The 13,536-nt window shown below is 37.3% G+C and overlaps 1 protein-coding gene across 2 annotated transcripts in view; it reads right to left on the bottom strand.

Annotated features, from left to right (window-relative positions):
* The window catches only part of LOC135536968 (ubiquitin carboxyl-terminal hydrolase 7), an 87,128-nt gene that overhangs the window by 48,471 nt on the left and 25,121 nt on the right, over nt 1–13,536 (bottom strand). For both annotated transcript variants that reach the window (XM_064963186.1, XM_064963185.1), the window contains exons 7-8: nt 13,149–13,279; nt 8,175–8,229 (exon numbers count right to left, since the gene is read on the bottom strand). In XM_064963186.1, the coding sequence (XP_064819258.1) occupies nt 8,175–8,229; nt 13,149–13,279 (186 nt within the window). The remainder of the gene's footprint in view (nt 1–8,174; nt 8,230–13,148; nt 13,280–13,536) is intronic.

Below are 13,536 nucleotides of genomic sequence, written 5' to 3'. Positions count from 1 at the left end.
GTCCACTACTAAAGAAGAGAGGGAGTGTGGTGATGTAGTGTCCACAACTAAAGAAGAGAGGGAGTGTGGTGATGTAGTGTCCACAACTAAAGAAGAGAGGGAGCGTGGTGATGTAGTGTCCACAACTAAAGAAGAGAGGGAGCGTGGTGATGTCGTGTCCACAACTAAAGAAGAGAGGGAGTGTGGTGAGGTAGTGTCCACTACTAAAGAAGAGAGGGAGTGTGGTGATGTAGTGTCCACAACTAAAGAAGAGAGGGAGTGTGGTGATGTAGTGTCCACAACTAAAGAAGAGAGGGAGTGTGGTGATGTAGTGTCCACAACTAAAGAAGAGAGGGAGTGTGGTGATGTAGTGTCCACAACTAAAGAAGAGAGGGAGTGTGGTGATGTAGTGTCCACAACTAAAGAAGAGAGGGAGTGTGGTGATGTAGTGTCCACAACTAAAGAAGAGAGGGAGTGTGGTGATGTAGTGTCCACAACTAAAGAAGAGAGGGAGTGTGGTGAGGTAGTGTCCACAACTAAAGAAGAGAGGGAGTGTGGTGATGTAGTGTCCACTACTAAAGAGAGGGAGCATGGTGATGTAGTGTCCACAACTAAAGAAGAGAGGGAGCGTGGTGATGTAGTGTCCACTACTAAAGAGAGGGAGCATGGTGATGTAGTGTCCACAACTAAAGAAGAGAGGGAGTGTGGTGAGGTAGTGTCCACTACTAAAGAGAGGGAGCATGGTGATGTAGTGTCCACAACTAAAGAAGAGAGGAGCGTGGTGATGTAGTGTCCACTACTAAAGAGAGGGAGCATGGTGATGTAGTGTCCACTACTAAAGAAGAGAGGGAGTGTGGTGATGTAGTGTCCACAACTAAAGAAGAGAGGAGCGTGGTGATGTAGTGTCCACTACTAAAGAAGAGGGAGTGTGGTGATGTAGTGTCCACAACTAAAGAAGAGAGGGAGCGTGGTGATGTAGTGTCCACTACTAAAGAAGAGAGGGAGTGTGGTGATGTAGTGTCCACAACTAAAGAATAGAGGGAGTGTGGTGATGTAGTGTCCACTACTAAAGAAGAGAGGGAGTGTGGTGATGTAGTGTCCACTACTAAAGAGAGGGAGCATGGTGATGTAGTGTCCACAACTAAAGAAGAGAGGGAGCGTGGTGATGTAGTGTCCACTACTAAAGAGAGGGAGCATGGTGATGTAGTGTCCACAACTAAAGAAGAGAGGGAGTGTGGTGAGGTAGTGTCCACTACTAAAGAGAGGGAGCATGGTGATGTAGTGTCCACAACTAAAGAAGAGAGGGAGCGTGGTGATGTAGTGTCCACTACTAAAGAGAGGGAGCATGGTGATGTAGTGTCCACTACTAAAGAAGAGAGGGAGTGTGGTGATGTAGTGTCCACAACTAAAGAAGAGAGGGAGCGTGGTGATGTAGTGTCCACTACTAAAGAAGAGAGGGAGTGTGGTGATGTAGTGTCCACAACTAAAGAAGAGAGGGAGCGTGGTGATGTAGTGTCCACTACTAAAGAAGAGAGGGAGTGTGGTGATGTAGTGTCCACAACTAAAGAATAGAGGGAGTGTGGTGATGTAGTGTCCACTACTAAAGAGAGGGAGTGTGGTGATGTAGTGTCCACAACTAAAGAATCATAGTGGAATCTGAAAAGACACCTATCCTGAAAGCATGATGGTGTACTGAGATAACTGTAATTATAGCATTTAAGTATTTATAAACATAAACTCCGACCTCTTAAACGTTCCGTTCATTTTTGTTATATTATATGTACAATCGGACATAATTGATTTGGGCCCAATAGACCTGGCATATTCCCATGTTCAAGGAGCTTTCTGTTTTGATTGTGTTGTTTTACCTAAAAGCCTTTGGGCCTTCCTATAGAAAATAAACTCTGCATCTCTGCCCAGCCTGGATAGAGGGGCCAAACGGGTGTTTATCATCCCATGGCTCTGGACAGGAGAGGATGTTCTCCACCACTGTCCTGCTCTCCAGACACAGTCACATGAGCCTGTAGACCGACTGGCCTAACTCCTGGTTCTAACTCCTGGTTCTAACTCCTGGTTCTAACTCCTGGTTCTAACTCCTGGTTCTAACTCCTGGTTCTAACTCCTGGTTCTAACTCCTGGTTCTAACTCCTGGTTCTAACTCCTGGTTCTAACTCCTGGTTCTAAAAATGAATTCTAAAGCACTAATAAGTCCTTTTAAATTTAATTTGTATTTAATTCTAAGTAAGTCACAGACTATATGCGTCATTTATAGACCATAATGATTAAATACAACTAAATGCTGTTTAAATGCTGAGTGCTTGATGTCCATACCAGTCACTCCCAAATGTTTCACAATGTATTTCTTTGTAGACTGAAGCCTTGAAATAATTGAAATAATATAGCCTAAATAATTCATTGTTGGTCTCCCTGTCTGGGTCTTAACCTATTGAGAGTGTTTACATGCTGTTTAACATGACATGTAGCCTATTGAGTGTTTATATAGTGTTGAATATGACATGTAGCCTATTGAGTGTTTATATAGTGTTGAATATGACATGTAGTCTATTGAGTGTTTATATAGTGTTGAATATGACATGTAGTCTATTGAGAGTGTTTATATAGTGTTGAATATGACATGTAGCCTATTGAGAGTGTTTATATAGTGTTGAATATGACATGTAGTCTATTGAGAGTGTTTATATAGTGTTGAATATGACATGTAGTCTATTGAGAGTGTTTATATAGTGTTGAATATGACATGTAGTCTATTGAGAGTGTTTATATAGTGTTGAATATGACATGTAGTCTATTGAGAGTGTTTATATGCTGTTGAATATGACATGTAGTCTATTGAGAGTGTTTATATGCTGTTTAACATGACATGTAGCCTATTGAGAGTGTTTATATAGTGTTGAATATGACATGTAGTCTATTGAGAGTGTTTATATAGTGTTTAATATGACATGTAGACTATTGAGAGTGTTTATATAGTGTTTAACATGACATGTAGTCTATTGAGAGTGTTTATATAGTGTTGAATATGACATGTAGTCTATTGAGAGTGTTTATATGCTGTTTAACATGACATGTAGCCTATTGAGAGTGTTTATATAGTGTTTAATATGACATGTAGTCTATTGAGAGTGTTTATATAGTGTTGAATATGACATGTAGCCTATTGAGAGTGTTTATATAGTGTTGAATATGACATGTAGTCTATTGAGAGTGTTTATATGCTGTTTAATATGACATGTAGCCTATTGAGAGTGTTTATATAGTGTTGAATATGACATGTAGCCTATTGAGAGTGTTTAACATGACATGTAGTCTATTGAGAGTGTTTATATGCTGTTTAACATGACATGTAGCCTATTGAGAGTGTTTATATAGTGTTGAATATGACATGTAGCCTATTGAGAGTGTTTATATAGTGTTGAATATGACATGTAGCCTATTGAGAGTGTTTATATAGTGTTGAATATGACATGTAGCCTATTGAGAGTGTTTATATAGTGTTGAATATGACATGTAGCCTATTGAGAGTGTTTATATAGTGTTGAATATGACATGTAGCCTACTGAGAGTGTTTAATATGACATGTAGCCTATTGAGAGTGTTTATATAGTGTTGAATATGACATGTAGCCTATTGAGAGTGTTTATATAGTGTTGAATATGACATGTAGCCTACTGAGAGTGTTTAATATGACATGTAGCCTATTGAGAGTGTTTATATAGTGTTGAATATGACATGTAGTCTATTGAGAGTGTTTATATGCTGTTGAATATGACATGTAGCCTATTGAGAGTGTTTATATAGTGTTTAACATGACATGTAGCCTATTGAGAGTGTTTATATAGTGTTGAATATGACATGTAGTCTATTGAGAGTGTTTATATAGTGTTTAATATGACATGTAGTCTATTGAGAGTGTTTATATAGTGTTGAATATGACATGTAGTCTATTGAGAGTGTTTATATAGTGTTGAATATGACATGTAGTCTATTGAGAGTGTTTATATAGTGTTTAATATGACATGTAGCCTATTGAGAGTGTTTATATAGTGTTGAATATGACATGTAGCCTATTGAGAGTGTTTATATAGTGTTGAATATGACATGTAGCCTATTGAGAGTGTTTATATAGTGTTTAATATGACATGTAGCCTATTGAGAGTGTTTATATAGTGTTGAATATGACATGTAGTCTATTGAGAGTGTTTATATGCTGTTTAACATGACATGTGGCCTATTTATAGTGTTTATATAGTGTTGAATATGACATGTAGCCTATTGAGAGTGTTTATATGCTGTTTAATATGACATGTAGCCTATTGAGTGTTTATATAGTGTTGAATATGACATGTAGCCTATTGAGTGTTTATATGCTGTTTAATATGACATGTAGCCTATTGAGAGTGTTTATATAGTGTTTAATATGACATGTAGCCTATTGAGAGTGTTTATATAGTGTTTAACATGACATGTAGTCTATTGAGAGTGTTTATATGCTGTTTAACATGACATGTAGCCTATTGAGAGTGTTTATATAGTGTTGAATATGACATGTAGCCTATTGAGAGTGTTTACATAGTGTTGAATATGACATGTAGCCTATTGAGAGTGTTTATATAGTGTTGAATATGACATGTAGCCTATTGAGAGTGTTTATATAGTGTTGAACATGACATGTAGCCTATTGAGAGTGTTTATATAGTGTTGAATATGACATGTAGTCTATTGAGAGTGTTTATATAGTGTTGAACATGACATGTAGCCTATTGAGAGTGTTTATATAGTGTTGAATATGACATGTAGCCTATTGAGAGTGTTTATATAGTGTTGAACATGACATGTAGCCTATTGAGAGTGTTTATATAGTGTTGAATATGACATGTAGTCTATTGAGAGTGTTTATATAGTGTTTAACATGACATGTAGCCTATTGAGAGTGTTTATATAGTGTTGAATATGACATGTAGCCTATTGAGAGTGTTTATATAGTGTTTAATATGACATGTAGCCTATTGAGAGTGTTTATATAGTGTTGAATATGACATGTAGCCTATTGAGAGTGTTTATATAGTGTTGAATATGACATGTAGTCTATTGAGAGTGTTTACATAGTGTTGAATATGACATGTAGCCTATTGAGAGTGTTTATATAGTGTTTAACATGACATGTAGCCTATTGAGAGTGTTTATATAGTGTTGAATATGACATGTAGCCTATTGAGAGTGTTTATATAGTGTTTAACATGACATGTAGCCTATTGAGAGTGTTTATATACTGTTTAACATGACATGTAGCCTATTGAGAGTGTTTATATAGTGTTTAATATGACATGTAGCCTATTGAGAGTGTTTATATGCTGTTTAACATGACATGTAGTCTATTGAGAGTGTTTATATAGTGTTGAATATGACATGTAGTCTATTGAGAGTGTTTATATAGTGTTTAACATGACATGTAGTCTATTGAGAGTGTTTATATAGTGTTTAATATGACATGTAGCCTATTGAGAGTGTTTAGTCTCTAATTCCATGTGTAATACGTGTATTTTCATCAACATTTATGATGAGTATTTCTGTAACTTGATGTGGCTCTCTGCAAAATCAATGCATGGTTTTAGAACTACTGAACGTAACACACTCCCTCACATGTAAAATGAGATTTTCTTGACATAAATATGCACTTTAATGAACAAAACACACATGTATTGTGTAACATGAAGTCCTATGAGTGTCATCTGATGAAGATCAAAGGTTAGTGATTCATTCTCTCTATTTGTTATTTTTGTGACTCCTCTCTTTTGCTGAAAAAAAATGGCTGGATTTTTCTGAGACTTGGTGGTGACCTAACATAATAGTTTGTGGTGCTTTCGCTGTAAAGCATTTTTGAAAATCAGACACTGTGGCTGGATTAACGAGAATGTTATCTTTACAACGGTGTAAGATACTTGTATGCTTGAGGAATTTTTAATGAGATTTGTTATTTGGAATTTGGCGCCCTGCACTTTCACTGGCTGTTGGCGGGTCCCACGTATCTCAGAGAGGTTTTTAACTCGTCCAACGCTCTAACCACCTGCCTTACATTGCACTCCACGAGGAGCCTGCCTGTTACACGAATGCAGTTAGAAGCCAAGATAAGTTTAATGCTAGCTAGCAACTTATCTTATAAAAAACAATCAATCATAATCACTAGTTAACTACACATGGTTGATGATATTACTCGTTTATCTAGCATGTCCTACGTTGCATATAATCGATGCGGTGCGCATTCGTGAAAAAGGGCCGTCGTTGCTCCAACGTGTAGCTAACCATAAACATCAATGCCTTTCTTAAAATCAACACACAGGTATATATATTTTTAAACCTGCATATTTAGTTAATATTGCCTGCCAACATTAATTTATTTTAACTAGTGTCACTTCTCTTGCAACACAGTCATGGTATATGCAGCAGTCGTTGTGAACTAATTGCCCAGAATTTTACGTAATTATGACATAACATTGAAGGTGCAACAGGAATATTTAGACTTATGGATGCCATTTAATGTATTTTTTTTTACATTTGTAATAATGACAATTACAACAATACTGATTGAACACTTATTTTGACTTAATATAATACATAAATAAAATTTAGCCTCAAATAAATAAATAATGAAACATGATCAATTTGGTTTAAATAATGCAAAAACAAAGTGTTGGAGAAGAAAGTAACAGTGCAATATGTGCTATGTAAGAAAGCTAACGTTTAAGTTCCTTGCTCAGAACATGAGAACATGTTTATTTTACCTTTATTTAACTAGGCAAGTCAGTTAAGAACAAATTCTTATTTTCAATGACGGCCAATGAAGAGTGTGTTAACTGGCTGTTCAGGGGCAGAACGACAGATTTGTACCTTGTCAGCTCGGGGATTTGAACTTGCAACCTTTCGGTTACTAGTCCAATGCTCTAACCACTTGGCTACCCTGCCGCCCCAAAGAATAGTGAAAACATCTTGGTTCTAACCCAACTAGGTCAATAGATCTGACCCATTACTATAGTGAAAACATCTTGGTTCTAACCCAACCGAGTCAATAGATCTGACCAGCAGAATTTTAATCTTCCTATAGCGGATTGCCGAGAACCCGCATTTAACATTCATAAACCACGTCACGGACCGTCCCAAAACGACTTGCGCATCGACATCGTTAATCATTTGTTTACACGGTGTTCAGTCATGTTAGGTCATTGGCTAGCTAGTTAGTAACCTGGTAACTTTACACGATGTTCAGTCATGTTTGGTCATTGGCTAGCTAGTTAGTAACCTGGTAACTTTACATGATGTTCAGTCACGTTAGGTCATTGGCTAGCTAGTTAGTAACCTGGTAACTTTACATGATGTTCAGTCATGTTAGGTCATTGGCTAGCTAGTTAGTAACCTGGTAACTTTACATGATGTTCAGTCACGTTAGGTCATTGGCTAGCTAGTTAGTAACCTGGTAACTTTAGTCTATCCAGACATCTGGGGACTCAGACAGACAGGTAAAGCTTCTTCAGGAGATCAAGGATCATAGTAATGACAGACGTCTTATCTTGCATGTCATCATCAAACCAGACTTTTTCTTAAAGAGACAGTGTGCCATTTTCAATGGAACGCTTATCAAATAGGAAAATTGTGCTTTTACACAACGCAGAAACTCTCTCATTTTCCACATATTATTTGTTAATTGCAATGGCATGTATTTTTCCATCAACTTTTTAAACTTTTATAATAAACTAATGTATTTACAATGTTACATATTAGTTTCTAGATCTCAACCTGAGGTTTAAAATAAGCTAGAATTCATATAGGCCCAAAATAGGCTGTATCTCAATCAATTTAAAGGTGCAATATGCAGAAATCGCTCCATCATTTCCTGGTGGTTACAATCCGAATGGCTCGCCTAATTTCAGTTTCTGACCAAATCAAGCAATGTACAGTGTAGAGAATAAATGTACCATCTAAACCGCTGTGAAATCTCTTCTATAACCAAAAATATTGTATTTTCAGCTGGTGTACAAAACCTAAAGACAAATAAACACAAACAAAACTTCAGATCTGGTCTGGTGCTCCTAAATTTTGTGTGGTGCAACAAACATTCAATTCAGAGCCATGAATACACACACACACTATTGAACGAACACACACACAGAACAACGACTCACCACTCTGCAGAGCTCCTGAACGTCGTGTTGCATGAAGCTGTCTAATGTCTCCCACCTACACAGAAAACAACACATTCACAATCTGTCAACTACTGTCACAATAGCACCATGTTTTAAACAAGACATTCACAGTCAACTACTGTCACAATGTAACCATGTTATAAACAACACATTCACAGTCAACTACTGTCACAATGTAACCATGTTATAAACAACACATTCACAGTCAACTACTGTCACAATGTAACCATGTTAAACACATTCACAGTCAACTACTGTCACAATGTAACCATGTTAAACACATTCACAGTCAACTACTGTCACAATGTAACCATGTTAAACACATTCACAGTCAACCACTGTCACAATGTAACCATGTTATAAACAACACATTCACAGTCAACTACTGTCACAATGAAACCATGTTAAACACATTCACAGTCAACTACTGTCACAATGTAACCATGTTAAACACATTCACAGTCAACTACTGTCACAATGTAACCATGTTAAACACATTCAAAGTCAACTACTGTCACAATGTAACCATGTTAAACACATTCACAGTCAACTACTGTCACAATGTAACCGTGTTAAACACATTCACAGTCAACTACTGTCACAATGTAACCATGTTACAAACAACACATCCAGTCAACTACTGTCACAATGTAACCATGTTAAACACATTCACAGTCAACCACTGTCACAATGTAACCATGTTAAAAACATTCACAGTCAACCACTGTCACAATGTAACCATGTTATAAACAACACATTCACAGTCAACTACTGTCACCATGTTAAACACATTCACAGTCAACTACTGTCACAATGTAACCATGTTATAAACACATTCACAGTCAACTACTGTCACAATGTAACCATGTTAAACACATTCACAGTCAACCACTGTCACAATGTAACCATGTTAAACACATTCACAGTCAACCACTGTCACAATGTAACCATGTTATAAACACATTCACAGTCAACCACTGTCACAATGTAACCATGTTAAACACATTCACAGTCAACTACTGTCACAATGTAACCATGTTAAACACATTCACAGTCAACTACTGTCACAATGTAACCATGTTAAACACATTCACAGTCAACTACTGTCACAATGTAACCATGTTAAACACATTCACAGTCAACTACTGTCACAATGTAACCATGTTAAACACATTCACAGTCAACTACTGTCACAATGTAACCATGTTATAAACAACACATTCACAGTCAACTACTGTCACAATGTAACCATGTTAAACACATTCACAGTCAACTACTGTCAATGTAACCATGTTAAACACATTCACAGTCAACTACTGTCACAATGTAACCATGTTAAACACATTCACAGTCAACTACTGTCACAATGTAACCATGTTATAAACACATTCACAGTCAACTACTGTCACAATGTCACCATGTTAAACACAACACATTCACAGTCAACTACTGTCACAATGTCACCATGTTAAACACATTCACAGTCAACTACTGTCACAATGTAACCATGTTAAACACATTCACAGTCAACTACTGTCACAATGTAACCATGTTATAAACAACACATTCACAGTCAACTACTGTCACAATGTAACCATGTTATAAATAACACATTCACAGTCAACTACTGTCACAATGTAACCATGTTAAACACATTCACAGTCAACTACTGTCACAATGTAACCATGTTATAAACAACACATTCACAGTCAACTACTGTCACAATGTCACCATGTTAAACACAACACATTCACAGTCAACTACTGTCACAATGTAACCATGTTAAACACATTCACAGTCAACTACTGTCACAATGTAACCATGTTATAAACAACACATTCACAGTCAACTACTGTCACAATGTCACCATGTTAAACACAACACATTCACAGTCAACTACTGTCACAATGTAACCATGTTAAACACATTCACAGTCAACTACTGTCACAATGTAACCCTGTTAAACACATTCACAGTCAACCACTGTCACAATGTAACCATGTTATAAACACATTCACAGTCAACCACTGTCACAATGTAACCATGTTATAAACAACACATTCACAGTCAACTACTGTCACAATGTAACCATGTTATAAACAACACATTCACAGTCAACTACTGTCACAATGTAACCATGTTAAACACATTCACAGTCAACTACTGTCACAATGTAACCATGTTAAACACATTCACAGGCAACTACTGTCACAATGTAACCATGTTAAACACATTCAAAGTCAACTACTGTCACCATGTTAAACACATTCACAGTCAACTACTGTCACAATGTAACCATGTTATAAACACATTCACAGTCAACTACTGTCACAATGTAACCATGTTAAACACATTCACAGTCAACCACTGTCACAATGTAACCATGTTAAACACATTCACAGTCAACTACTGTCACAATGTAACCATGTTAAACACATTCACAGTCAACTACTGTCACAATGTAACCCTGTTAAACACATTCACAGTCAACCACTGTCACAATGTAACCATGTTATAAACACATTCACAGTCAACCACTGTCACAATGTAACCATGTTATAAACACATTCACAGTCAACTACTGTCACAATGTAACCATGTTATAAACAACACATTCACAGTCAACTACTGTCACAATGTAACCATGTTATAAACAACACATTCACAGTCAACTACTGTCACAATGTAACCATGTTAAACACATTCACAGTCAACTACTGTCACAATGTAACCATGTTAAACACATTCACAGGCAACTACTGTCACAATGTAACCATGTTAAACACATTCAAAGTCAACTACTGTCACCATGTTAAACACATTCACAGTCAACTACTGTCACAATGTAACCATGTTATAAACACATTCACAGTCAACTACTGTCACAATGTAACCATGTTAAACACATTCACAGTCAACCACTGTCACAATGTAACCATGTTAAACACATTCACAGTCAACCACTGTCACAATGTAACCATGTTATAAACACATTCACAGTCAACCACTGTCACAATGTAACCATGTTAAACACATTCACAGTCAACTACTGTCACAATGTAACCATGTTAAACACATTCACAGTCAACTACTGTCACAATGTAACCATGTTAAACACATTCACAGTCAACTACTGTCACAATGTAACCATGTTAAACACATTCACAGTCAACTACTGTCACAATGTAACCATGTTAAACACATTCACAGTCAACTACTGTCACAATGTAACCATGTTATAAACAACACATTCACAGTCAACTACTGTCACAATGTAACCATGTTAAACACATTCACAGTCAACTACTGTCAATGTAACCATGTTAAACACATTCACAGTCAACTACTGTCACAATGTAACCATGTTAAACACATTCACAGTCAACTACTGTCACAATGTAACCATGTTAAACACAACACATTCACAGTCAACTACTGTCACAATGTCACCATGTTAAACACAACACATTCACAGTCAACTACTGTCACAATGTAACCATGTTAAACACATTCACAGTCAACTACTGTCACAATGTAACCATGTTATAAACAACACATTCACAGTCAACTACTGTCACAATGTCACCATGTTAAACACAACACATTCACAGTCAACTACTGTCACAATGTAACCATGTTAAACACATTCACAGTCAACTACTGTCACAATGTAACCCTGTTAAACACATTCACAGTCAACCACTGTCACAATGTAACCATGTTATAAACACATTCACAGTCAACCACTGTCACAATGTAACCATGTTATAAACACATTCACAGTCAACTACTGTCACAATGTAACCATGTTATAAACAACACATTCACAGTCAACTACTGTCACAATGTAACCATGTTATAAACAACACATTCACAGTCAACTACTGTCACAATGTAACCATGTTAAACACATTCACAGTCAACTACTGTCACAATGTAACCATGTTAAACACATTCACAGTCAACTACTGTCACAATGTAACCATGTTAAACACATTCACAGTCAACTACTGTCACAATGTAACCATGTTAAACACATTCAAAGTCAACTACTGTCACAATGTAACCGTGTTAAACACATTCAAAGTCAACTACTGTCACAATGTAACCGTGTTAAACACATTCAAAGTCAACTACTGTCACAATGTAACCATGTTAAACACATTCACAGTCAACTACTGTCACAATGTAACCATGTTATAAACACATTCACAGTCAACCACTGTCACAATGTAACCGTGTTAAACACATTCACAGTCAACTACTGTCACAATGTAACCATGTTAAACACATTCACAGTCAACTACTGTCACAATGTAACCATGTTATAAACAACACATTCACAGTCAACTACTGTCACCATGTTAAACACATTCACAGTCAACTACTGTCACAATGTAACCATGTTATAAACACATTCACAGTCAACCACTGTCACAATGTAACCATGTTAAACACATTCACAGTCAACTACTGTCACAATGTAACCCTGTTATAAACAACACATTCACAGTCAACTACTGTCACCATGTTAAACACATTCATAGTCAACTACTGTCACAATGTAACCATGTTAAACACATTCACAGTCAACTACTGTCACAATGTAACCATGTTATAAACACATTCACAGTCAACCACTGTCACAATGTAACCATGTTAAACACATTCACAGTCAACTACTGTCACAATGTCACCATGTTTAATCACTGACCCATAACAGACCACGATGCAAAGCATCACTCAATCAGGACAATGTGACGTATTACCAGGGTCCTTCACTGTCGTCACTACTCAGAGCCCAACCGTAGCAAAACATTTAGCAACGGAAAATGAAAACAGCTGTTTCTCAGACAAAAATCAGTTAGTCCCTTCCAGTCTCATTAATCGATCAATCGATCGGTCATCTCTTTTGTCCTGCAGCGTTGCCAGCTGAGGGGTCCTGGCGCCTACCCAAAGGACTTGGTGAGTTTCTTGGTGCCGACGGGCTTGTCGCTGTGTTGCAGCTCATAGAAAACCCTCTGTAGAGCCAGCGGAACGCTCTTAGACGAGTCGTCTCCCTCTGTAGGCATCATGTACACCGCCTGGTACAGGAGAGAGAGAGAGAGAGAAGGGGGTTAGACTCACTAACACTCTCTCTCTGTAGGCATCATGTACACCGCCTGGTACATGAGAGAGAGAGGGGGGGGGGGGGGTTGACACACAACCACTCTCTGTAGGCAACATGAACACCGCCTGGTAGAGAGGGAGAGAGGGGGTGAGACACAAACACTCTCTCTCAAGAGTCGTCTCCCTGTATAGACATCATATACACCGCCTGGTAGGCACAGAGGAGAGGGGT

The sequence above is a fragment of the Oncorhynchus masou genome, unplaced genomic scaffold (assembly GCF_036934945.1).
Source record: "Oncorhynchus masou masou isolate Uvic2021 unplaced genomic scaffold, UVic_Omas_1.1 unplaced_scaffold_690, whole genome shotgun sequence".
NCBI classification, from domain to species: Eukaryota; Metazoa; Chordata; class Actinopteri; order Salmoniformes; family Salmonidae; genus Oncorhynchus; species Oncorhynchus masou.
Note: the sequence above shows the minus strand (reverse complement) of the source record. Positions and strands in the feature narration are given on the sequence as shown.